Source organism: Chanodichthys erythropterus, chromosome 4, assembly GCF_024489055.1.
Source record: "Chanodichthys erythropterus isolate Z2021 chromosome 4, ASM2448905v1, whole genome shotgun sequence".
NCBI lineage: Eukaryota > Metazoa > Chordata > Actinopteri > Cypriniformes > Xenocyprididae > Chanodichthys > Chanodichthys erythropterus.
In genome coordinates, this window is record NC_090224.1 from 5,340,021 (window position 1) to 5,363,759 (window position 23,739).

General features: G+C 35.7%; 1 protein-coding gene across 1 annotated transcript; it reads left to right on the forward strand.

Annotated features, from left to right (window-relative positions):
- Nucleotides 1–820: 820 nt before the first annotated feature.
- Nucleotides 821–23,739, forward strand: moxd1 (monooxygenase, DBH-like 1). The gene is made up of 12 exons (XM_067382969.1): nucleotides 821–1,090; nucleotides 3,170–3,316; nucleotides 3,596–3,763; nucleotides 4,226–4,309; nucleotides 10,352–10,531; nucleotides 10,613–10,715; nucleotides 11,188–11,354; nucleotides 13,439–13,630; nucleotides 14,257–14,316; nucleotides 16,020–16,162; nucleotides 22,353–22,521; nucleotides 23,251–23,739. The coding sequence occupies exons 1-12, from the start codon at nucleotides 821–823 to the stop codon at nucleotides 23,410–23,412; spliced, it is 1,845 nt and encodes a 614-aa protein (XP_067239070.1). The 3' UTR covers nucleotides 23,413–23,739.

Sequence of the window (23,739 nt, forward strand, 5' to 3'; positions counted from 1 at the left end):
TACGTAAACAGATCACCCAGTTAGATATCGCCCCTCTATGTCACGTCAAATTTAAACTTGAAATGGACTGAAAAAATGATGACTGCGGGGATTTTAGTGCAATCAGCTTGGTGAAATTAAAACTACAATTCGTGTCTGTGACAGCCAGTGTTTACAGAGCATGACTGATGATCCAAAATAGCCTAAGTTGACTATATATAGAATACACACACACACACACACACACACACAAACACACCTAAGTTTGTTTAGACCCCAACCTGGCCCCTTGGTTAAATACTACTTTTAAATAGGCCTACTAAATATATTAGGGAAGTGTCCATATTCTGAAGTGTAGATGGGCTCAAGGCTCTTTTTCCACACACTGATGAAGAAATTATTTAGGTTATTAATTGTTATAATTACATTTGAAGATATAGCAGAGAAAAATGAAGTAGGATTTTATATGAACCCAAAGTCACCAACATTCAAGTGATTCTTCACTTGGTACTTGAACTTCAGAAATGAAGCATTACACTAGTTTAACAGTGTATTGATTAAAATGGCTGTATGGCTGTAGCTGCTTGACTTTTGTCGCGTCGCGCGCTCATAGTCACGGTGTTCAGCTCTACACGTCTTTCCACATCAAAGAGAAATCAAATCACACAAGTTCCAACAGTTCAGCGGTGGGAGGCTGCCAGCGCTTGAAAGGATCGTTCGCCTCCAATGCACCAAAGCAAACAAACACTCTTGCCCTCGGAAGTTACATATTTCCATAAACTGCTCTATGGATAAAAAGCGTCCTTGAGTGCTGTCAGTGTTGTTTGCGATTTAACTCAATATGTCTGAAAATCAGCATCTTTGCGCTCTAGTTTTCCTAACTTCACTCTTCTGCTCGACATGCTCACAGGGGACACGATTCGTTCATTCAGCTGCCCTAGATGCGGATGGGAGATACAACATTAAGTGGGGATTTGACGAGTCCTCGATAACTTTTGAAGTAGAAGTGGAAACGACGGGATATATAGGATTCGGTTTGTCACCGACCGGTGCTATGTCTTCGTCTGATATCGTGATAGGTGGTGTGCTCAACGGAAGTCCATATCTGCTGGTAAGTGTGCACGCACCTTTGGGTGTGAATGCATCTCTGATTATACAGTTAAAGATGACTGACTCACAGTTTAAAATTAGCCTGCTGCATTTTGGCCACTGTAAATGTTGTTCTGGATTGATTAATTAGCATATTTGCTTCCATCCGTTTACCTTATGTAAAAATAAAAAATAAAATAAAGTAAAAAAAAAAAGTTTTAAAAACAGTCAAATCAGTTTGATTTTATTTTTACTTTCATTTGTTTTACTATGCCATAATGCCACTGTGAATGTAACAACACTGGTCACATTTCAGAGGCAATGTAATGTAGCTATAATTTTTGCATATTTACAGCCATTTGTTCTCATATGGACATTTTAAATTAATAGTTATAGACATAGTATTTGTGTCAATAAAGAAGAAATATAACTAAAATTAATAAACTGTTCTGCATTTCGTTGTAAAATCATCTGTATTGGTAGTGGTTGTAAAAACAATATAGATTATATATTGTTACAGTTTCTGTCAGTTTTACTTGATTTCCCTATTTTTATTTTTATTTTTATTTATTTATTTTTTTTAACAGTAAATGGGAATCTTACAAACTCTATGCATGTTTCTTAGATTTAAAATGACCCGTACATAATTATCAAGAGTGTGTGCAACATTAAAGACCACTGTCTGCAGTGATATAGTTTTTTGTGTACTGAAATCTATTGCGATGAGATCATCAACAGTAACCCACTGACCTGACTATAATCAGCTGCCCTATTTTGACCTGGTTTTTAATCAGACAGTGCTTGCACAGACACTACTGTTCAAAATTCACACAGTTTCAAATGCAAGCAGGGCTGTATTTGAATACATCCACACCAGCTGTCCATATTCTCTGCACATTATAATCTCAATCCAGCTGTGTCTAACTTTATGCTGTCAATGGCGTGACAGGTCATTTTTTTTTTTTGTCCAAAGGCCTTAATAATAATAAAAAACAAAGATATTACATCCAAAGTATGTAAGGTTGTACAATGAGATCGCTTTTATTGAAGCCAATACAGCCAATTCAATTGTGATTAAAATATCTTAAAATGTAATAAATGTATATGTTTTTTTTTTTTTATTTTGGCATGATTTTATAACATTATATATCAACATAGTGCAAAATGGTATTAAAATTATGTGTAGAAGTCATTGCTTTGTTATGAGAAAGAATGTCTAGAAAAAAGAAATTCATGGATGTCATTCGGAGTAACCAAAATAAAGGGATCATTTTGGATCAAGTCATGCATTCAATATCATGTGACAGGATGTGATATCATTCAAACACCTGCAAAGGACTACATGGTTGTAAAGCAAAGTAACTAACTCTCTCTTAACTATTTGAAAATTCATGTTTTCATTTGCTCATACGCATGTCCCGAAACGTCGCGTCATTCGGTACAACTGCTATAAAACATGGAAAATGTTGTAATATTTTAAAAACTTGTACTAAATAATATGTTTGATTGTCCTTTTGCTAGCTAGCTAGATATCAGCCTGTTAGCATTGCTTGAAAATATCGTCATTTGGTATAACCAAAATTTTTGTTTAACCGAATTACATTTTTGGTGACAAATTTTGTCCGTCTTGTAAAAAATGACAAAAGCAGTGTTAATTAATTATAAAAACCACATAATCTCATTGTTAACACTTAATAAAACTTAAAAATTAATTATATCTCTAGGAGGTTTTTTGCACTTTTAAAAACCTTATTCATCAATGACCCGTATACAATAGTCCTAGATGTTTATGATTAGTGTTCAGCACAGGGCTATTCAACAGCATTGTTTAATGAAGGCTCTTTTATACCTATACATTTTAGTTTTGTAAGCATGAGTCATGACTGCTTTTGTTCCAAAACTTAGTCATAGTTCTGTCTGAATGTATTGGACAAAAATAGGACATTTGTGAGTGCAGCTGACCAAACATTTTGATAACAGGTTATCACATGTGAGCAGACCAAAACCAAAAGGATTTCCTCACATGATCTCAATACTACATCAAAACCTAAAAGATGCAAACCTGAGATGGTCTAACTTGGTTCCTCCTAATTTTGCTCAGGACTACTTTACAGACTCAAACAGAAAGGTCCACAAAGATCCACTGCAGAGCTACAAGCTGCTGTATGGCAGAGAGAATGGCACACATACTGTCCTGGCTTTCAGCAGAAACCTCCAGACCTGTGATGACAATGACAAAGTCATTACGGTAGGTTTGACAACTACATGCATCATTACATCTGGCTCCATAAGTCTAAAAGAAACAGCTTTCAGTGGCAGGGTCTCTTTATCCAATTTTTGGAGCGTGCACCAAAACCAAATCTGTGATCTCGGGTTGTAATTATAATGTCAGCAAATTGCCTTTTGTTCAGGGGAAAACTATAGTGTGGTGTTTTGTTGAGGAGTTCAACAAAACTCAATTACTTATATAAGAAGTCTCTTGCACTTCCAGTAAGTGTACAATTACCCATAATTTGTCACTGACCAGGGCAGTACAGTGAGAGTGATCTGGGCGTTCCATGCAGAGGACGTGGGAGTGTCAGGACCAGTCTACCATGGGATGAACAGAGGCAGAAAGAGTCTGCGATTACTCAACCCTGGAAGCAGCTCCAGCATCCCAGCAGGAACAGCTTTCTTTGACCTTCAAAATGAGGAGGTGAGGAAAGTGCATGCAGCAGACTGCTGGAGCGTTTGATGAGTTAAGAGTGACATAGATCGGCTTAGCCTTAGGCAGTGTTATGCCTACCGTTTTGTCTGTTTGTGTGCATGCTTAAAAATCAAGGTCCTTAATGTCAAGGTTTTGTGGTTACATATGAATCCTTTTAAAAATACAGACTCTTTGCCTGCTGATTGGGAATTTTCTATGAAAACAAGGCCCCTTTTATGCCTGTGGGATACTGCCAAACACCAGATTTTATAAGAGTGTACATATTTACAACCTCATAACAAATACTCAGCATTGAATAGGGAAAAAACAGGAAATGGGATTAATAAAAAGCTGGAAGTCCACACTATCCAGTCCACAATGGAATATTGCTGGTTGTTGCCATCTAACTGCTATGTTTAACTGTTTTGTGACTTGTGCAAACCTACAATTTTGTAAACATTTTTTGTTCAGGTTCTTGTGCCTCATAAGGATACAACATACTGGTGTCAGATCTATAGATTTCCAGAATTGAAGAAGAAGCATCATGTAATCAGAGTGAGTAATAAAACTAAAGCATAAAGCATGCCCATCTTAATGAAATTATAATGTTTAAAACACTTACATTCATTTAAGTCATGTTTTAATCCATAGATGAGATAACTATTACAGAAAATTATAGGCTTACTTATTGCCAATTAAATCCTCCCTGTTGTGATGTACCTTTTACTTTCTCAGTTAACTTCTACTGTACCTACATTTATGGGCTTTAATGAAGCTTGTGCATTTTCTTCTGACTGCGGTTTAAAAAAAAATACAATTAAAGAAAAAGTAACTAATTGCGCTACTTAGTTACTTTTTATGAAAAGTAATGTGTTACGTTACTTTTGCGTTACTTTTTCTCACCTGGGCTGGGCTTGCTTGTTTTTTTAAAGCAAAAAGTTCTATTTCTGGCAAATGCTAAGGCCCTTTCACAACAAAAGTGTATTGAGTAAGCCTAAAGTGGAAGGAAATACATATTTACGCCTGTACAGTAGAGGGCGCAGCTCAAACAAACCTTTCAGCTGTGCTGCCATTCTGGATTAAAGAAGAATAGGATACGGGAGAAGGAAGTTCAACACTCTTATTTCTAAATCTAATATAAAGTAGTTTTTGATTATTAGTACATGTTTGGTTGAATTGGATCATTTGAGATCAGCAGCAAAGACATTGGTTAATAAAGTGAGATTAAATACATAAAGTATATTTGTGTAATTTAATATATTTAATTATTACAGGTTTGCGTAAAATTCTGAGATTGCATTTCACTGTTTTTATTCATTTTGAGGAATACTGTATGTTTTGTACAAGTGAGATGAGTAAATGCATGTTCACATTTAGTCTAGAACTACAATAGCCATCATGTTCACACAGCCCACACAACACCTCTGTACTTACCCTATTTCTCTCAACATGGGGACAGGAGAGCTGTCAGTCAGTAAATGTGAAAAAGTAACTTGTGTTACTTATTTGAAAAAGTAACTTAGATATTTTGTTGTAAATTCAAAAAGTAATGCGTTACTTTACTGGTCACTTGAAGTTAATATATATTCCCCAACACTGATGAGTTTTATGTTGACAGTATCAAACTTGAAGAGATACATTTACACTAAATATGACAAAATCATTCTAATTTACATAACTGAGTCGAAATATAAAACAGGGACTCGAATAGGTGAATCACTTTTGTGAATCTGTTTATTTACGTAGATGATCAGGTACACTATAATGATTTTTCATAACATGAAAATGCTACATATGAAAGAGGACCATTTAGGATGAGCTTTGCTTTGCTAAGCATGTTTGATTATTCCCCCATAGCTATAGAAAAAGCTATTATTATGAAAATAACTGAAATACAAAGTTCTGTCATGAAACTCCAGATGGCGTAGGCCGATAGGTCCTTAACTCAATCTGTTAGCAACCACATCATTCTCTATGGAGCACAGCTGTTGCATCAGCAGCAAATGAGCTCAGTTTTTAAATATTTGGTCAGTGTTTGCTGTAGCAGTTTGCAGTGCTTTTTCAGAAACCCTCCACCTTCCCCATCTCCACCTGTGTAGATCTGCTACAGGTAATTTAAATGTTATATTGTTGCAGCAGCATGTCTTACTTGCTCACAGCAGCGTGTCTGTGTATGTATTGGAAGTAGCAAGTCCTGTACTTGCTCTGCAGCAACAGCCATAAGAGCAGCAGCAGTGCAGCAGATCTATTCCATCCAAACATATTAACATTGTCATATCCATTACCATGCCAAACACTGACAGTTTTCATGACAACTACTGTCACGCTACATTTGTTGTTAGTTACTTAGTGAGATACTATTTTTTTTTTCTTGAAAATATTCAAAACATAAATTAGATTCCACATGCATGTTTCAAAACATGGTATGTTTTACCTCATATTGGTTGTTTTTACATCAGTTTATTTTTGCTGTTGTCACCTACGCCGGTTGCCATCTCTTTCTGTCTCTCTGTCTCCCTCGCTTCTATTTTATGTCTCACCTGCTTATTAATGTCTTTTGCAGCTGCTATTTGTAGATCAGACGCGTTACTGAAATTATACTCTCTGACCAGATGAAAGAGTCTTCCCATAACTAAGCTTTTCAAGTTTTACTTAATTAAAGGCAGAATAGGTACTTTAATCACATGATAAAATACTACAATTAAGCTTCATCCTTTCAGGCTAATTTTTCAGATGCACTAACCTTTAATTTTATTTAATTGTTGTAGTCACCAGTTTGTGTCTATGTAAAATTCAGCTGTGGAAACACAGGCATGCATTCATCTCCATGAATTCATCACTATGGCTACAGCTCCACGTTTTTAGCGAAAACATAAGCAGAAATGAGCAGCTTGCAGTATGAATGCAAGCCATTTACTGTAGTTTGCTGCAATGTTCAGCATGTAGTGTGCTGGATACAAAGACTCTACAGTGAATAGACCTGAGTAGTCCATGTTTTACAGGATGATGAATCATACAGACAAATGCACACATACACTTGCTTGCATTCACTAGCCAGTGGCATACAGCCTTTAGTCATGGCCTAAATCAAGCAGTTCTAAATGACCAAAAAACTGCTGGAGCAAATTGTAAAATAAAGTTTGTCATATCACTTATGTACTGTAAATGGACCATGTTTGAGTTAGATATTATATTTAGTCTCAATTTAACCTCTCATTAACACCAACTGAACACAAATCAGTAAAAACCAACAAGTCAATAGTTATTGCTGACCCCTCTTCACCCTCTTTTCCTGTCTTCTCTACATATAGTCTGGTATTTGTGAAGCTCCAGGCTGTGATGCCAACAGCTGCCCTATAACCACAGCAGTGTCTGGATGTTTCCTGCTCTGTTCCTTCTCAGTTTCATGGAGCAGATGTTGAACTGTGAAACAGGAGCAGATTTTCCAGACATATGCTCTCACTGTCTATATTCAGGCGATATTGTCACTGTCCTTATTCAGGCTAAACCTCATACTCTGTGATGCTAGAAGAGGCTGTCTGGGTGTACTTTATACAGTAAGATCCCAAATAAAAGGTAGTTTATTTGCTCTAACAGATTGCACGCACACATTGCTGATGATACTAACAATAAATGCATAACTGGCCTCGTGCAAAATATACAAACCCATATTTGATTTAGGAATGTGCTTGTAGTAATTGTCACAAATGTTTGTCATCTAGCTAATTTTCTGGGCTCTGTGATGAGCATTTTATCAGAATACCCACTGTAAACCCTAATGCTCAAAATAATGAGTTGGTTTGAGTTGAAAAACTTAAATTAAACAAATGAGTTCACTTAAATTAACTTTTATGAGTATTTAGCACTTTCGTTTGCTTTCACGTTCACAGAACTGATATATTTCAAGTAAACTGAACTGTTTCATTGTTTTGAGTTTTATTAACTTATTTCTTTTAATTTAGACGAACTTAAGTTTAACGGAAACTGGGCTGGGATTTCTATTTCTTTCTATTTATTCTATTTTCTATTTATTTATCTCCTCGAAAGGGAGAGTTCATGTTAAAATGTTGGCAAATGAGCAAGTTAGCACACTAAGTTTACACTAATAAAAATGTTTACATTGAGGATACATGATAATTTGAAGTTAAATGTATGAATATGTACTCAAACATTTCAAGTTAAGAACAATTAAAATAGAAAATAAAAATCTGCCAGTTTTGCTTACTTAAACTTTGAATTTTTTAACTTAAAAAATTTGAGGCAACTGATAGTTTTGCCTACTTATTCGGGTTTACAGTGTGTGTTTACAAAATGTGGCGCAACATTTTTGAATGATTGTAAGTGATGTTAGTGTCTTCTCAATGACATAACACACAATTGTGTTACTTAAACAAAAAGTGCATCTTTCATAGCAACGTTTTGGTTAATATCAATGCAGCCATGTCCGTTAAATCAAACTGTTCAATATAATGACAACATAGCATCATATGGATGGTGGGAGCTGAATATGTGATGGATTTACAGTAGATGGATGGATCAGACATGCTGTTACAATAGAATACTACTACTAACATGTTCATTAGATTTTAGGGTCTCAAACTAAATAGTTCCCCATGGGTAAAAAAGAGGAGGTGGAAGGGAAATAAAGGAATGTTTGAATATTTATTCAGCCACTGTTTGGCCCTGGGTCCCACTGCTTCAGGCAGATGCCCCTGGAAGAGAGAACACAGTTCACTCTGTTGGAAGTGCTTTTATTTAGAATTCCAGTTCCGACAGAAGAAGCCCACTGTGAGGAGAAAAATAATTCTAAATTCCCCCACTTCCTACTCCAAAGATATCCGAGCTAGTTTTAGCTCAAGAATCCACACACACACAGACACACAGAGAGAGAGAGAGAGAGAGAGAGAGAGCGAGTGAAAAAGATAACCTACTTTTAACAAATCTTTATGGCTGATCCCTTTATCAAAGCTCAGAACAGCATGTGTAGTGTAAAGTGTTCTTGTTTTGGATTATATAAAAAAAAATTGCATAACATTTCAAATCTATTTCATTGCATTTAATTTCACCATTTTTTTTGGTTTTGTTTTTAACATCAAAGGAATTAATTACATTTTAAAATATGTTAAAATAAACAATTATTTTGAATTGCAATAATATTTCACAATAGTACACTCAAAAAAATGAATTGTTGGATTTACTTAAAAAATAAGCGTCAAGTGGTTCCACGCAACAATATTGAGTAATTTGTACAAAAAACGATTTAGTTGAATGAACAAAAGAAATTCAAATAAAGCTGACAAAATTTAAATACAAATCATTTGAATGTCACTGTTACATAACGTTTATATGTGCAGTTTACTTAATAATGTTATGTTGATTACGTAAGGTGAACACATTTTTTTTTTTTTTTTAATAATCATTTAAATAAAAAGGATACAAAGAATCAGAATGCAGCTCCTCACCCCAAAATGCACTCAAAAAATAACTTATTGAACAAACTCAATTGAATTGAGAGCAGGAATTTCATCCTATAAGCATGCGAATATGATTGCGCACAGCCTAAACACAGGCGACATTTTTCTGCATGATGGTAATCACAAAATTCAAAAACATTACAGAAACTACTCTAAATGTCCAACATAACTGAACATTAAACACTAACATAAACTAACAACATCTTTCCCTTTACTGAAAAACACATAAAATAACACTTTAATCCCTAAATTTACTCTCCTAATGCAGTCCCTTGCAAAGCATACTGGGGACTACGGATCCACTGCACAGTTAGTTATGTCAACAATAATGTGTGCGTTTCAAACAGCAATGTTAAGTTGACTGAACAAACACTTACTAAGTAAAGCTGACAATACTCAGTTTTAGTAGAAACAACGCAGTTAAATTACGTTCATGTAGTTACATGAGTTTTTTAAGTAATGTGAACAAGGGTGGTTTGAGTGAAACTAACAACAGTGAAAGTTCATTTTTTTGAGTGTACTGTTTTTACTGTATTTTTTAACAAATAAATGCAGTGTGGGCGAGCATATGAGACCCCAAACTTGGTATGGTAGTGTACAATAATACATTTATGTAAGAATTTGCCATACCCATAAACAGGATTGTTGAACTGGAACTTGAATTGTTGTAACAAATTTACTGAATTTTGAGATAAAATATAAATATTAACATCAATAATTTTGGCTAATTATGTCTGTTCATTCTCTGATAAGTAGTTTACAAGTTGTCAAATCTTTAACATAGAAAACCAAACAGTAACAAAAAATGTCCACCACATTGTTTAACATACATATTGACATTTATAATATAATTTTCAGGTTCAATCTATAATGATATAAATGCACTAATAATAAAGAAAGAAAGAAATACATTTTATAGTACATTAGTCCTTCTTAAGGTTTTTCTGTACTGTTAAGGGAACCAATATGAATTTAATATTATTTTAATTCCTTAAATTCAAACTATTCTGCACCATTTGCTACCTCAGTTTAAACTCAGAAATGAACGAAATTCAAAAGTATTCTCAATTCAATTCTGAGTGGCGCACGACCCTGCTTTGCATATTATGTTTGGTGTTTTCAGATAGAGCCATTGATTCAGAAGGGTCATGAGAATCTGGTTCATCACATTCTGCTCTACCAATGCGACAGCAATCTGAACAAGAGTGAGATCAACAGAGGACATGAATGCTACCATCCAAATATGCCAGACTCCTTCTTCACCTGCGAAACCGTCCTGTTCGCCTGGGCTATTGGGGGAGAGGTAGTCATTTCATAAGTTCATATTAATTCAAAGTAAATGATAGTTTCAAATATTGAATGGAAATTATTTTATGTATTGCAGGGCTTCACCTATCCTCCACATGCTGGAATGTCTATAGGAACCTCAATAGATCCAGTCTATGTGCAGATGGAGATTCACTTTGATAACCCATCTTTACAAAGAGGTACCATATGTTATATCTGTTTTTATGTAACACTTGAACAGTTTAAGGCCAAACCTGCCATACTTAGTGACCTTACTTAGTGCATAAAATAATCAATATAGTCTCCATGGTAATACTAAATGATTTTCAGCCAATCAATAATGAGCTTTTTTGTAATGATTGAGCAAACACAATCTTATGGCAATTCATAACTATTTTAAGTTTTGGTGAACTGATGGCGTATGAATGCCTACATTCTTATTCATATATATTCATATACGATCTGCTCTCGCCCCGGTGACGGGTATGTTTGGGGGTGGGGTTAGGGGGGGGGACCTTCATGCTTGCTTTTTTTTTCCGAAAAATCATGTTTTTGTTTAATTCACAAATTCATGTGAAATCGCCACCTAGTAACATAGTTAAGTTTTCCCATGAGATCAGGTTGGTCAAGCCACAAACTTCAGAGCTGCTCAGAGTTTTAATCTCATCACAGGGATAGTGGACAGTTCAGGCCTGCGTTTGTACTACAGCCCCAGCCTGAGGCGCTATGATGCTGGGGTCATCGAGACAGGAGTGTGGGTCAGTCTCTACCACATGCTGCCCCCAGGCATGCAGGATTATATTACAGAAGGACACTGCACACAGGAGTGTCTCCAGGAGGTGGGACTGCAAAAACACAGGAATTATTGTGGTTACACTCCATTTACTCTTTATAATATGATATTTGATAGCTACACTACCATTCAGACAATTGGAATCAATATGAAAGAGTGTTTTTGAAAGAAATCAATACTCTTGTTCACCAGGATGCGTTAAATTACAGTAAAGACTTACAAATGACTACTTATATAAATAAATGCTATTGTAGAGGTATTTTATGCATACCAAGGCTGCATTTATGCGATGAAATATGGTAAAAATAGCAATATTGTGAAATATTAATACAATTTAAAATAACTTTTCCTGGGATGGTAAAGCTGAATTTTCTGAAGCCATTATTCCAGTCTACTTCAGTCACTTGGTCTTTCAGAAATCATTCTAGTATGCTTATTTGCTGCTCAAGTAACATTTCTTTTTATTTTCAGTGTTGAGAACAGCTGGTTAAAGGATTAGTTCACTTTAAAATGAAAATTACCCCAAGCTTTACTCACCGTCAAGCCATCCTAGGTGTATTTGAGTTTCTTCTTTCTGATGAACACAATCTGAGTTATATTAATAAATATCCTGACGTATCCAATATCCATATTATAATGGCAGTGAATGGGACCAGCGAGTATGAAGCTCAAGAAAGTGCATCCATCCATTATAAACGTACTCAACATGGCTCTGGAGGGTTAATAAAGGCCTTCTAAAGCGAAGCGATGTGTTTGTGTAAGAAAAATATGATATAATATTCATCTTATAAAGAAAGCGTAAAACTCTCGCATTTCAAAACGCATACGCTACATCCTACGCCGTATTCAAATTATGGAGAGAAAAAAATGTAAGTTGAAAACGGAAAGCGGTCTGTTTATAACTTTATAACTTGTTAAATATGGGTATTTTTCTTACACAAATGCATCACTTCATTTCAGAAGGCCTTTATTAACCCCCCAGAGCCGTGTGGAGTACAGTTATGATGGATGGATACACTTTCTTGAGCTTCATACTCGTTGGTCCCATTCACGGCCATTATAAAGCTTGGACGCGTCAGGATATTTATTAATATAACTCAAATTGTGTTCATCAGAAAGAAGAAAGTCATATCCACATAGGCTGGCTTTAGGGTGAGTAAAGCTTGTGCTAATTTTCATTTTAAAGTGAATTTAAAGGTGATAAAGAGGATCTTTTCGTCGACTGAGAAACCAAAGACTGTTACTGAGTTTTTGAAATGATCGCATGCGTAAGAACAACCCCCCTCCTTTCGAGGGAACGCCTCCCAAAACTCGTGCCACGAGTATTGGAACACGTGTGTTTACCACCGGCATTCGCTGTGTCATGTTAGTGGATTCATTATGTCGGACTCACCGCAGGTAACTCATAATCTGCAGTTGTTACTCCTGTCTCCTGACAAAAACATTTTGGAGACTCCTGTCCCCAGTGTGGAAAGTTACTGGAGCGCGCTGCCGCGCTTGTCTCTCACAAGGAACGTCATGGCAGTGATTGACAAGCCAGAGGGCCAATCGTTTACACGATGATCGCGTAAACGATTGGCTGATGTTTTTAAGGCCCTACCTCATGCACAGATGATGTATATTAATATTATTCCTTTCAGTGCACCTAATAAATAGTCTTTTATCAGTTAGTAAAGACAGTTTTAAGTAATATTGCAAAAATGTATGAAACAAAACATCCTCTTTAGCACCTTTAATATTTCTGTGGAAACTGTGATGCATTTTTCAAGGACAAGAACAAGAACAGAACTGATTTAAAGTACAAATCTTTTGTATCACTATAAAAATCTTTACTGTCACTTTTGATTAATTTAATGCATCCTTGCTGAATAAAAGTATTAATTTATTAAAAAAAAAAAATTGCATTGATTCCAAACTTTTAAACAGTAGTGCATAAAAACAGAAAACAATTATTTCCAACATTTTTTTTTTTTTTTTTTTTTTACCAAATTAAATGCTACATTGCTGAACAGAAGTATTAGTTTGCTTTAAAAACATAAACATGTCTTATTAGTTCCATACATTTTAAAGTTTCTCAAAACCGATACCACACAAAAAAAGGAGTATAACATGTGTCTCTCTTTCTGTAAGTCATTAGACAGTGAGATGCCCAGTGGAGTTCATGTGTTTGCAGTTCTGCTCCATGCTCACCTGGCAGGACGGGCTATCAGAACCAGACACTTCCGCCAGCAGGTCGAGCTTCAGCCACTTGCCTCAGATGATCAGTTTGATTTCAACTTCCAGGAGTTCCAGCCGCTCAGCCAGGAGAGGATCATCCTGCCGGTCAGTCAGAATCCATTTCAGTTTCATAATCTTCATTGCTCCATCTGAGGGTGAAATTGATGTGTTGCATTAATCACCAGAAATACAGTGAACCTCACAGTTTGCTTTACTAATTTTTTGATATAGTGAACAGACTGTGCTTTTATCCCTCAAAGTCTCATTTGGGTCAAATTAAATATGGCATTTACTCCAACTAAAGTCTTTACACTGTTCTCAGGGTTTATAGTTTATATCTGAGGGATTAGTAGTATTTTAGTAGTAAAGTATAAAGCAATTATCATTATCCGCTCAAGTGTCTCAGCCGTATCCGAGCACTTTGTATTACCTAAGAGTGGTGTAATAAATTCAACATATAAAGAGTGCACACCGTACACCGTAAGACTGGTGTCTATTTATTTAAAAGGGCCCACAGGCAAGAGGTGACTCATGTGTGAGTTGTGACTTGTTATCCTGTTCTGTTCTGTGATAACAATCAGCGAGGTTTTAACGGTTTATACTCAAATAAGTTTCAATGATATATTCATTTTGGCCAGCATACAACAGTGAGCATAATAGATAAGCAAATGTTTTTTTGTAATTCCCTTTTTACTATCCGTGTGTTAACAGACCTGTTATTCTGTCACCAGGGGGATTCTCTAATCACTGAATGTAGATACAATACTAAAGGCAGAATGAACATGACCTGGGTAAGATTAAAGCTTGTGAAGTCTTGTTTGTTTGTTTTTTTAACAACAATTGTACAGATGTGTGTCATATACAGAATTATTTATAATATTAATCCTGGATAATAGCAAACCTTAGTTAACTGTAACAGAGCTGTTCAGTCAAGATTGATTTGTAGGCCACCCCGAGCGGTAATTTCCCATGGCTTCCTTTGGGAATTTCTAATGGGATATTAAAATAGCATTTCTTGATTTATGAGTAAGACATTTCTGTGGTGAATATTACTTGAAACTTTATCATTTTGTTCTCCAACAAAGGGATAGTTCATCCAAAAATGAAAATTATGTCATCATCTGTCATCATGTTTTTCCAAAACTATGACTTTCTTTCTTTCTTCTGTGGAACATAAACGATACGTTATTTAAATTATCTTATTTTGTGCTTCACAGAAGAAAGACAGTTATACCAGACAGTTTTGGACTAACATGAAGGTCTCCAGGTGAAAAAAAAAAAAAAAAGTGGACTAAAATACATTTTATTTTAGTACACTTAGTACACTTTCATAATGTACTAAACGTGCTGTTTTTGTGCACTAATTTTGTACTTAATATACTAAAAATTCTTCTTTAGTACTTCTTTTTTTTAAGTAATGCATTTATAAAACACTTCTGTATATTTGGTTTATTTTATCTGACTACACTTAAAATCAATTTAAGTGTTAGTGCTAATTAGTGCATTTATATTAAGTGTACTTAAGTACACTTATAACCAGTACATTAGTAATATATTTTTATTTAAATCAATTTTATTTAAACTTAGGATTACTATATAATATGCATTTTTAAAGTTTTTAAAGCACACTTTTAAGAAATACGCTAATAAAACTATGTATATTTTTGCGATAATATTCTTTATTTCAATGCGCTAAAAATCAATTTAAGTATTAGTGGTATTTATTATACTTTTTTAAGTGCACTGAAGTACTACTGAAGTAGAAATATACTTTTAATTAGTGTATTTATAGTGTATAATTTTTACAATTTTATTTAGCACAAAAAATAAGAATGTACTTTTCTTTTTTGGGTGAACTATTCCTTTTACAACCTTTTACATGTTGTAAGGTACACAACCACAGTAGTCCTAATGTGTCAACTCTATTAGCAAACTCTATCTGTACTCTATTAAGTACCCTAACATATACAAAAAAAACCTTAAAATTTAATTTAAAATATAAAATTCTAAAAACTGTACGACAATAGACTAAAACTATAGACTTTAGGACTACAAACTGAACAGCTCTATTAGAAACACGTCTTTGAATCTCAACAACAGGGTTTTTTTTTCCAGCTGGTCTGTGAAAGTCTGCATGCTCTTGGCTAAACAATGTGTCTGCAAACAGCTGCAAGTCTGTGGAGATGGATCCAGCTGCTGACGTTTGCCCGTACACATGAAGCCAGTGAGCTGATAGGCTGAGCCGAGCTGCTTTTTCTCTGTAGACAGTCCACAATCCATAAACATCAGAGCCAAATCACTGGTGTTTTGGATTCATATTAGAGAGATCAAGATATATTTGCTGCTCTGTGCATGTCAGTTCAGCTTTGCTCAGTAATGGGCATAATTTGTCACAGGCCTTTGGCTGTAACAGTGATTCAAATGCATTATGTCAGTGTAGTATTTCAAGGTCTTGACCCTAGTAATGTGGAATCTATTTTTTTTTTTTCTACAGGGAGGTCTTAGTACACGGGATGAGATGTGTTTGTCATATCTGCTGTACTACCCCAGGGTTAACCTTGCCAGGTGTGAGAGTTTACCAGAAATTACCGGCCAGCTCAGATTCATTGGGGTCAAAGAGATCCAGGAGCCTGTTACGTAAGTCTGAAAAAAACGCCTCAGAGAAGGGCTTCTTAAGTTCATAACAATGAATAAGCACATTTATCGTAAATGGCACTGAAGTATGCAGCAGCAGTACAAAAACATCCCATTTACCTGAAAGAAATGACTGTAATAACCATCCGGAAATATCTGTGACAGCCTGAAACTAGACTGTAGATTTTTTGTTTAGCCAATCAGTCAGTCATTTTGCTATATCCAGCCTTATTTAGCAATTGTCCATTGTAACTTTATTATTCGAAAGCGCTATTGCTGTTTGTTGCTCTTGTTTTTGTCAAATTTGACAGCACCATTCACATGCTCCAAGTACAATGGTATCTTTGAAGGCGGGGTTTTGGATAGTCTAATTCGGTGGCTAAAGTATACTTCAGTTTTGACATGAATACTAACGTATGCGTACATCCGAACACATAGCCTATTAATGTATACTACATTTGATAGTGTGCTCAATAGACCTCCTTTAAACTAGAGTTGCATGTGTCCTGAAAAAGAAACAGATGAGATGGAACAACAAAGATGGCTGAGTCCCCGTTTACACTAGCGTGTTTTCGCTTAAAAACGCATAACTTTTGCTACAGTTACGCCTGTCGCGTACACTACTCCGGTGTTTTCGACACTAGAAAACGGAGACTTTCAAAAACGCTGCAGAGCCTGTTTTAGTTAGAAAACGCCAGGGTTGCATTTCACTGTAAATGGACCAAAACAGAGATTTTTGAAAACGATGGCGTGGCTGCCCAGGTTCGCTCTGCGTATCCTTGACGACCAAATAAACAATAACATGGGGACTGAACTGCAATCTTTGCTGGCTTTGGTAAACTCTGCATTTTTAAAGGTGTCATCGAATTGAAAATTGAATTTACCTCAGTATAGTTGAATAACGAGTTCAGTACATGGAAAGACATACAGTGAGTCTCAAACTCCATTGTATCCTCCTTCTTATATAAATCTCATTTGTTTAAAAGACCTCCGGGGAACAGGCATAACATAACACAGACTGTTACATAACAGTCGGGATCATTAATATGTACGCCCCCAATATTTACATATGCCAGCCCATGATCGTGGCATTACACAAGGGCAGGACATCTGGATCTGCACAGCTGAATCATCAGACTAGGTAAGCAAGCAAGGACAACAGTGAAAAATGGCAGATGGAGCGATAATAACTGACGTGATCCTTGATATCATGATATTTTTAGTGATATTTGTAAATTGTCTTTCTAAATGTTTCGTTAGCATGTTGCTAATGTACTGTTAAATGTGGTTAAAGTTACCATCGTTTCTTACTGTATTCACAGAGACAAGACTGGCGTTATTTTCATTATTAAACACTTGCAGTCTGAATTGGCGCATTTGTAATTATGCCTCAAAATAGGCAGTTAAAAAAATGTATTAAAAAAGTCTATGGGGTATTTTGAGCTGCAACTTCACAGACACATTCAGGGGACACCTTAGACTTATATTACATCTTGTAAAAAAACGTTCGATGTCACCTTTAAATACTGCAGCTATCTACATGCGCAAAAGGCTACTGTTTAAACTTGTACACGCATGCCAAGTGTGCATGAACGGTCATGTGACATGCGTTTTCGGTTGTGTAGTGTAGACGCAGATCGTTTCTGAAACGCTGTAAAAATGGCAGTGTAGACGAAGATCGTTTTCATTTCAAAATGCCGTTTTAAAATGAAAACGCACTAGTGTAAACATTAACAAGCACTTGTGTGAAAGAATTAAGAGATACAAGCAACTAGTTTTAAAAAGTACAAAGTTATCGGTCATAACTTCTGGAGAGAAATAGCACAGATAATGGATGAACACCTGTGTTCACACACACTGTCAACTTTTCATCAAAACTGATGTATACTTTGGGCTTTAGAAAAATTAGGGTGTGAGCATACAGTTGGCCAATAACAAAATTTACATCACACACACAAAAACCTGAGTATCCACCTTATTTTACAACGTGGAAGTAAACTATTTTCAGATTCATTAGTCACTAATAACTAGAACAAACAAAGTGCAGTAAACATTTAAAAAATAGTAAAAATTACAATATCAAGCAGCATAGCTGTTTCTTTACAGCTAAAATAACTGGAAGCAGATGAGACCGGAAGCAAATGGCTGGACCAGCTGTTACGTTAAAAATAAGGTGAATACTTTGGGTTTTAATCTGGTTTAAGTTCCAAAACAGCTAACATCACTTACAGCTCCTTTAAAATGAAATTTGAAATAACAAAAGCAAGTACTAAGCAGAAAGAGTAGGTTATGAAACTTAATAAGAAGAAAACCGAGAGAAGCAATGGGAGGAAAACAATGGAAAGAAAGTTCAAGGACAAAAGGTTTAGTTAAATGGAACAAACTTGAGACAATAGTGTGAAATGGAAGAACTTCCAATGACAACTTGGTTCACATAAGACTGGCGTCACTATCACAGACCCGTAATAGATTAACGGCGGTTAATTGATGGCCTGCCGAGTAGGTAAATGATCAAGTGAGGATAAATGTTTTCACTTATCCAAATGTTCTTGCTGTCATGTCAGCACAAGAGCTTTACCAGAAGACATGCCATCTTGCTCCCATCAGAAAGTACAAATTGTTTGTCCGCCCCACTGGAACATCTGGAATGGTCATTATAAAATGTGTTTGTCTCATTCTAAGAGAGCTAAAAAAGAAAGACACTTTGAAACCACAAGCCATCTGACAGATGTTATCAAATCTAGTTTGCTGCTCTTGCGATTTTCATTGCTTAGATTAAAAAAATACATGTTTCTGAAATTCCAGTAATGCTAACCATTATATTTGATTGGAAAGCATCATCTCTGGGTATCATAACATCACTGTTGTATCTGCATTAGTAATGCATTCAAACATAGTGACTCTCTAGAACTCATCTAGAAAGACAAGCAGTTCTTGTCTCATTTTAGGTGGAACTAGCTGTTCGAGATGTTATGCAACCATGGTATAAATCTAAACACATAATATAGCATATGAGTTTTAAGGGAGGTCTACATCTTAGAGCAGCTGCGTGTTTTCAAATCCCAGGTTCTGTGGGCGTCTGCTGAGCTGCTGATGTTTTGTATAGATTCCTTTCACTAGTTTGTATAGAGAGAGAGAGAGCGAGAGAGAGATGTGTGTGGTTTGTTATGTCCGCACATGTTTGTTTGTGATTTCGCATGCGAGCAGGCGAATGTGTGTTTTGGATGGACGTGGGTGTGTGTGTGTACGTCTAAAATGAGGAACATCTGAAGGACCCTGCTGGTGGAGTGTGTTTATTTGACCCCCTGAGGCTCAGAACAGTATTGTGCTCAGATGCTGGAATTAGGGGGATTGTGAGGGAAAAGACCTGGCAACTCTAAACAGATTTAGTTTCAAAGCTCTGCCCCAAGCGCCCTCTGTCTTTCGATCACCACACACTTACACACCCCTATAAAGCTCACTGAGAGGATATGGACCCTCAGGAGAATCTTTGATCAGTATATTTATGGCACTCAAACCATCATGGGGAATATGCTTAACAGTACCATAATTAATATGTTAAAAATTCATATCTGTATTTTCACATGCAGTCTTCATTCAAGTAGCACAGAAGTAAGAAACATTAAAGGTGCCCTAGACCTTTTTTTTTACAAGATGTAATATAAGTCTAAGGTGTCCCCTGAATGTGTCTGTGAAGTTTCAGCTCAAATTACCCCATAGATTTTTTTTTTTAATTCATTTTTTTAACTGCCTATTTTGGGGCATAATTATAAATGAGCCGATTCAGGGTGTGTGGCCCTTTAAATCTGGTGCTCCACGCCCCAAGAGCTCGCACTTGCCTTAAACAACATAAAAAAAAGTTCAAACAGCTAATATAACCCTCAAAATGGATCTTTGCAAAGTGTTCGTCATGCAGCATGTCTAATCGTGTAAGTACAGTGTTTATTTTGATGTTTACATTTGATTCTGAATGAGTTTGAGGCTGTGCTCCGTGGCTAACGGCTAATGCTACACTGTTGGAGAGATTTATAAAGAATGAAGTTATGTTTATGAATTATACAGACTGCAAGTGTTTAAAAATGAAAATAGCGACGGCTCTTGTCTCCGTGAATACAGTAAGAAACGATGGTAACTTTAACCACATTTAACAGTACATTAGCAACATGCTAACGAAACATTTAGAAAGACAATTTACAAAAAAATATCACTAAAAATATCATATTATCATGAATCATGTCAGTTATTATTGCTCCATCTGCCTTTTTTTTTTTTTTTGCTATTGTCCTTGCTTGCTTACCTAGTCTGATGATTCAGCTGTGCAGATCCAGACGTTAATACTGGCTACCCTTGTGTAATGCCTCGATCATGGGCTGGCATATGCAAATATTGGGGTCATACATATTAATGATCCCGACTGTTATGTAACAGTCTGTGTTATGTTGAGATTCGCCTGTTCTTCAGAGGTCTTTTAAACAAATGAGATTTATATAAGAAGGAGGAAACAATGGAGTTTGAGACTCACTGTATGTAATTTCCACGTACTGAACTCTTGTTATTTAACTATGCCGAGGTAAATTCAATTTTTGAATCTAGGGTACCTTTAATTATTACCTTAAAAATCATTTTTAAAAGTTCATTACTGCTAAGAGGAGTTGAAATAAAGGTCATTAAATGTATAAACTATGATATTTGCATTGATATGTATAGCAAAGCGTAAAGCATTTAATATTAAAGGAGTAGTTGACTGAAAAATGAAAAAAAAAAGTCATCATTTACTCACCCTCAAGCCGTTTCAAACCTGTATGATTTTCTTCTCTGAAACACAAATGCATACATTTAAAAGAATTGTGCTGGTTGCTGATTCCATGCAATTACTGTACAATATCAAAAATCTGACCAAATCATTCAGTTTTGTAAAACAAAACAATCAATTTACAGTTTTTTCACACAAAATCCTTACTTGTCACACAATTTCTGAAACCTGACTCTTAAACACCAAAACCACACACCAAATCTGCAAAACCATACACTTATTCTCAGCCTTCAACTTCATACAACAGTTTTCAATTTCATAAAACATTTTTTTTTCAAAACACAACACACAATTCTCTATGTAACACACAAAACTGTACTTAGAGACTTAGAGGGTTAGTTGACCCAAAAATTAAATTTCTGTCATTGAGTATTCACCCTCATGTCATCCTAAACCCTTAAGACTTTCGATATTCGGAACACAAATTAAGATATTTTTGATGAAATCCAAGGGTTTCTGAACCAGGCAGCAACGTCATTGCACCTTTTGAGGTCCAGAAAGGTATTAAAACATTGTTAAAATAGTCCATGTGACTTCAGTGTTATGAAGCGATGAGAATACTTTTTGTGCACCAAAAACAAAACAAAAATAACTTTGTTTAACAACTTGAACTGTTGTCATACACAGTTGACGTAGTGAACACAGTTAAGCACTTCCGTGTTTACGTCCGAACACCGGCTCAGTATTGGCCGATGCTGTACACATGAGCAGCACAATGCATGAGTATGATGCTAACGCAGGAGCCGGCCAATAATGAGTCGGCATTCTGGCGTAGAACACAGAAGTGCTGAACTGTGTTCACTACTGCATATGACAGCGGTTCAGATTGTTAAACAAAGTTTTTATTTTTGTTTTGTTTTTGCACCCAAAAAGTATTCTCGTTGAACCACTGTAGTCACGTTGACTATTTTAACAATGTCTTTACTACCTTTCTGGACCTCAAAAGGTGCAATGACGTTGCTCCCTATGTGTGTTTCAGAAACCCTCAGATTTCATCAAAAATACCTTAATTTATCTTCCAAAGATGAATGAAGGTCTTAAGGGTTTGAGACGACATGGTGGTGAGTACTTAATGACAGACATTTCATTTTCAGATGAACTAACCCTTTAAGTATTGTTATGATATAAACTGTGAACATCTCTGAAATATATTATAGATACTATTATTTCAATTATTTTCTTTTGTTGTTGTTTTGTTTTTTTTGTTTTTTTCCTTTACCCAATGTGGGTATAATGTATAATACTGTACAATATATTCATCTTTCTGTGTACAATATTTTTATTTCTATGGCTCGAAATAAAGTAATCAATCAAAGTAATCAATCAATGATATTAAGTAAATGCACTACACCAAACACCAATCTCTTTTGCTTTTTAAAGAACTTGGCCATTTGTGATTAAGAGTCCTAAGAAATACAGCAACCTATCCTTCACGGAGGCCATGGACAAATATAAGTGGACAAGGAAGAGAGGAAAAACGTTCAACGACATTGTACGGAAACTCCCCATGAACGTTCGCTGCTCCAAGATCGGCCAGGATGAGTGGTCGGTGAGTGATTTTGGTTACGCTGGGCCTGTACTGTGTTCTTTTATATTCTTTTATTGCCCTCATTCATTTTTTGTATATGTGGCCAATAAGGCGCCTTGGACGTATACTGACCTGACACCTAGTGATGTGGATGCAGAATAATAAAAAAGAAGCCATTTTTAGCTACCGAATGCACATTAAATATGCTGTTCACAATGGAAGATATTCAGATAATACTATTATTTGGCTGGTCATGTGATCTCAAATGTCATATTTGTATGGGAAGAACTTTTTAATGTGGAAACAAATACTGAGGGCACAAACGCACTGAAATACTGTTCAAAAGTTTAGGTTCAGTATATTTTTAGACGGTAAATTGATCAAAAGTGACAGTAAAAAAAATACATTGATACAAATAATATATGTAAAAATAAATAAAAATAAATGTTGTTCTCTTGAACTCTTGTTCTCAGCATATTAGAATGATTTCTGACGGATCATGTGACACTGAAGACTGGAGTAATGATACTGAAAATTCAGCTTTGCCATCACAGGAATAAATTACATTTTAAAATATATTAAAATAGAAAACAGTTATTTTTGACAAAAAAAAAAACAACCTTGGTCAACATAAAAACATTTTTAAAAATCTGAACAGTAGTATCCACGTCAAAGTGTTTTTTCAAGTGGTTTTTAAGTGGTCAGTATTTTCAAGTGGTTTCTAAAAGTTCTTTTCTCTGTCTCTATCAGATTCAAGGGATGATCGTCTCTCCTCCGGATCTAAAGTCAGAGCAGACATCTGCTGCTGTCGTGACCTGTAGGAATGTCTCAGAAATTCACTGTGAAAGTTCCCTCGCTCTGCTTCTCATCGCTAGTCTCTTGCTCATACTGCAGACCTGCTTACACCTCTAATGTCTGCTGTCATCTCATCCCCTGTACTCATAAACATACACAATTACAGCAGGTTCAATTGGGTCTAGTGTTTTCCAGCAACAGTGAAGCTCAAGATTTACACCTTGCAGACAGTATAAAGTAATTGCACTGTGTGACACACTCTTACTTAACCTAAATCAAGTTTATCACTAACACTGATCACAACTGTGCTGTATTCATGTTGGCATCATACATGCTTCTCATGGAATATCCTTTGGTTAGTACACTGCGGTGTTGAAAGCCTTTCTAACAAACGCCTTGCATAGCTGTAAATCTTCATAATCTCACCACATTCTTTGTCTAGTG

What these genes read in the sequence shown, in the direction of transcription:
- moxd1 (XM_067382969.1), top strand. Translation starts at nt 821, where the DNA reads ATGTCTGAAAATCAGCATCTTTGCGCTCTAGTTTTCCTAACTTCACTC. An exon ending in ACGGAAGTCCATATCTGCTG is followed by an intron (nt 1,091 to 3,169) that starts GTAAGTGTGCAC and finishes AATTTTGCTCAG; the next exon opens with GACTACTTTACAGACTCAAA. An exon ending in AGGAGAGGATCATCCTGCCG is followed by an intron (nt 13,631 to 14,256) that starts GTCAGTCAGAAT and finishes TTCTGTCACCAG; the next exon opens with GGGGATTCTCTAATCACTGA.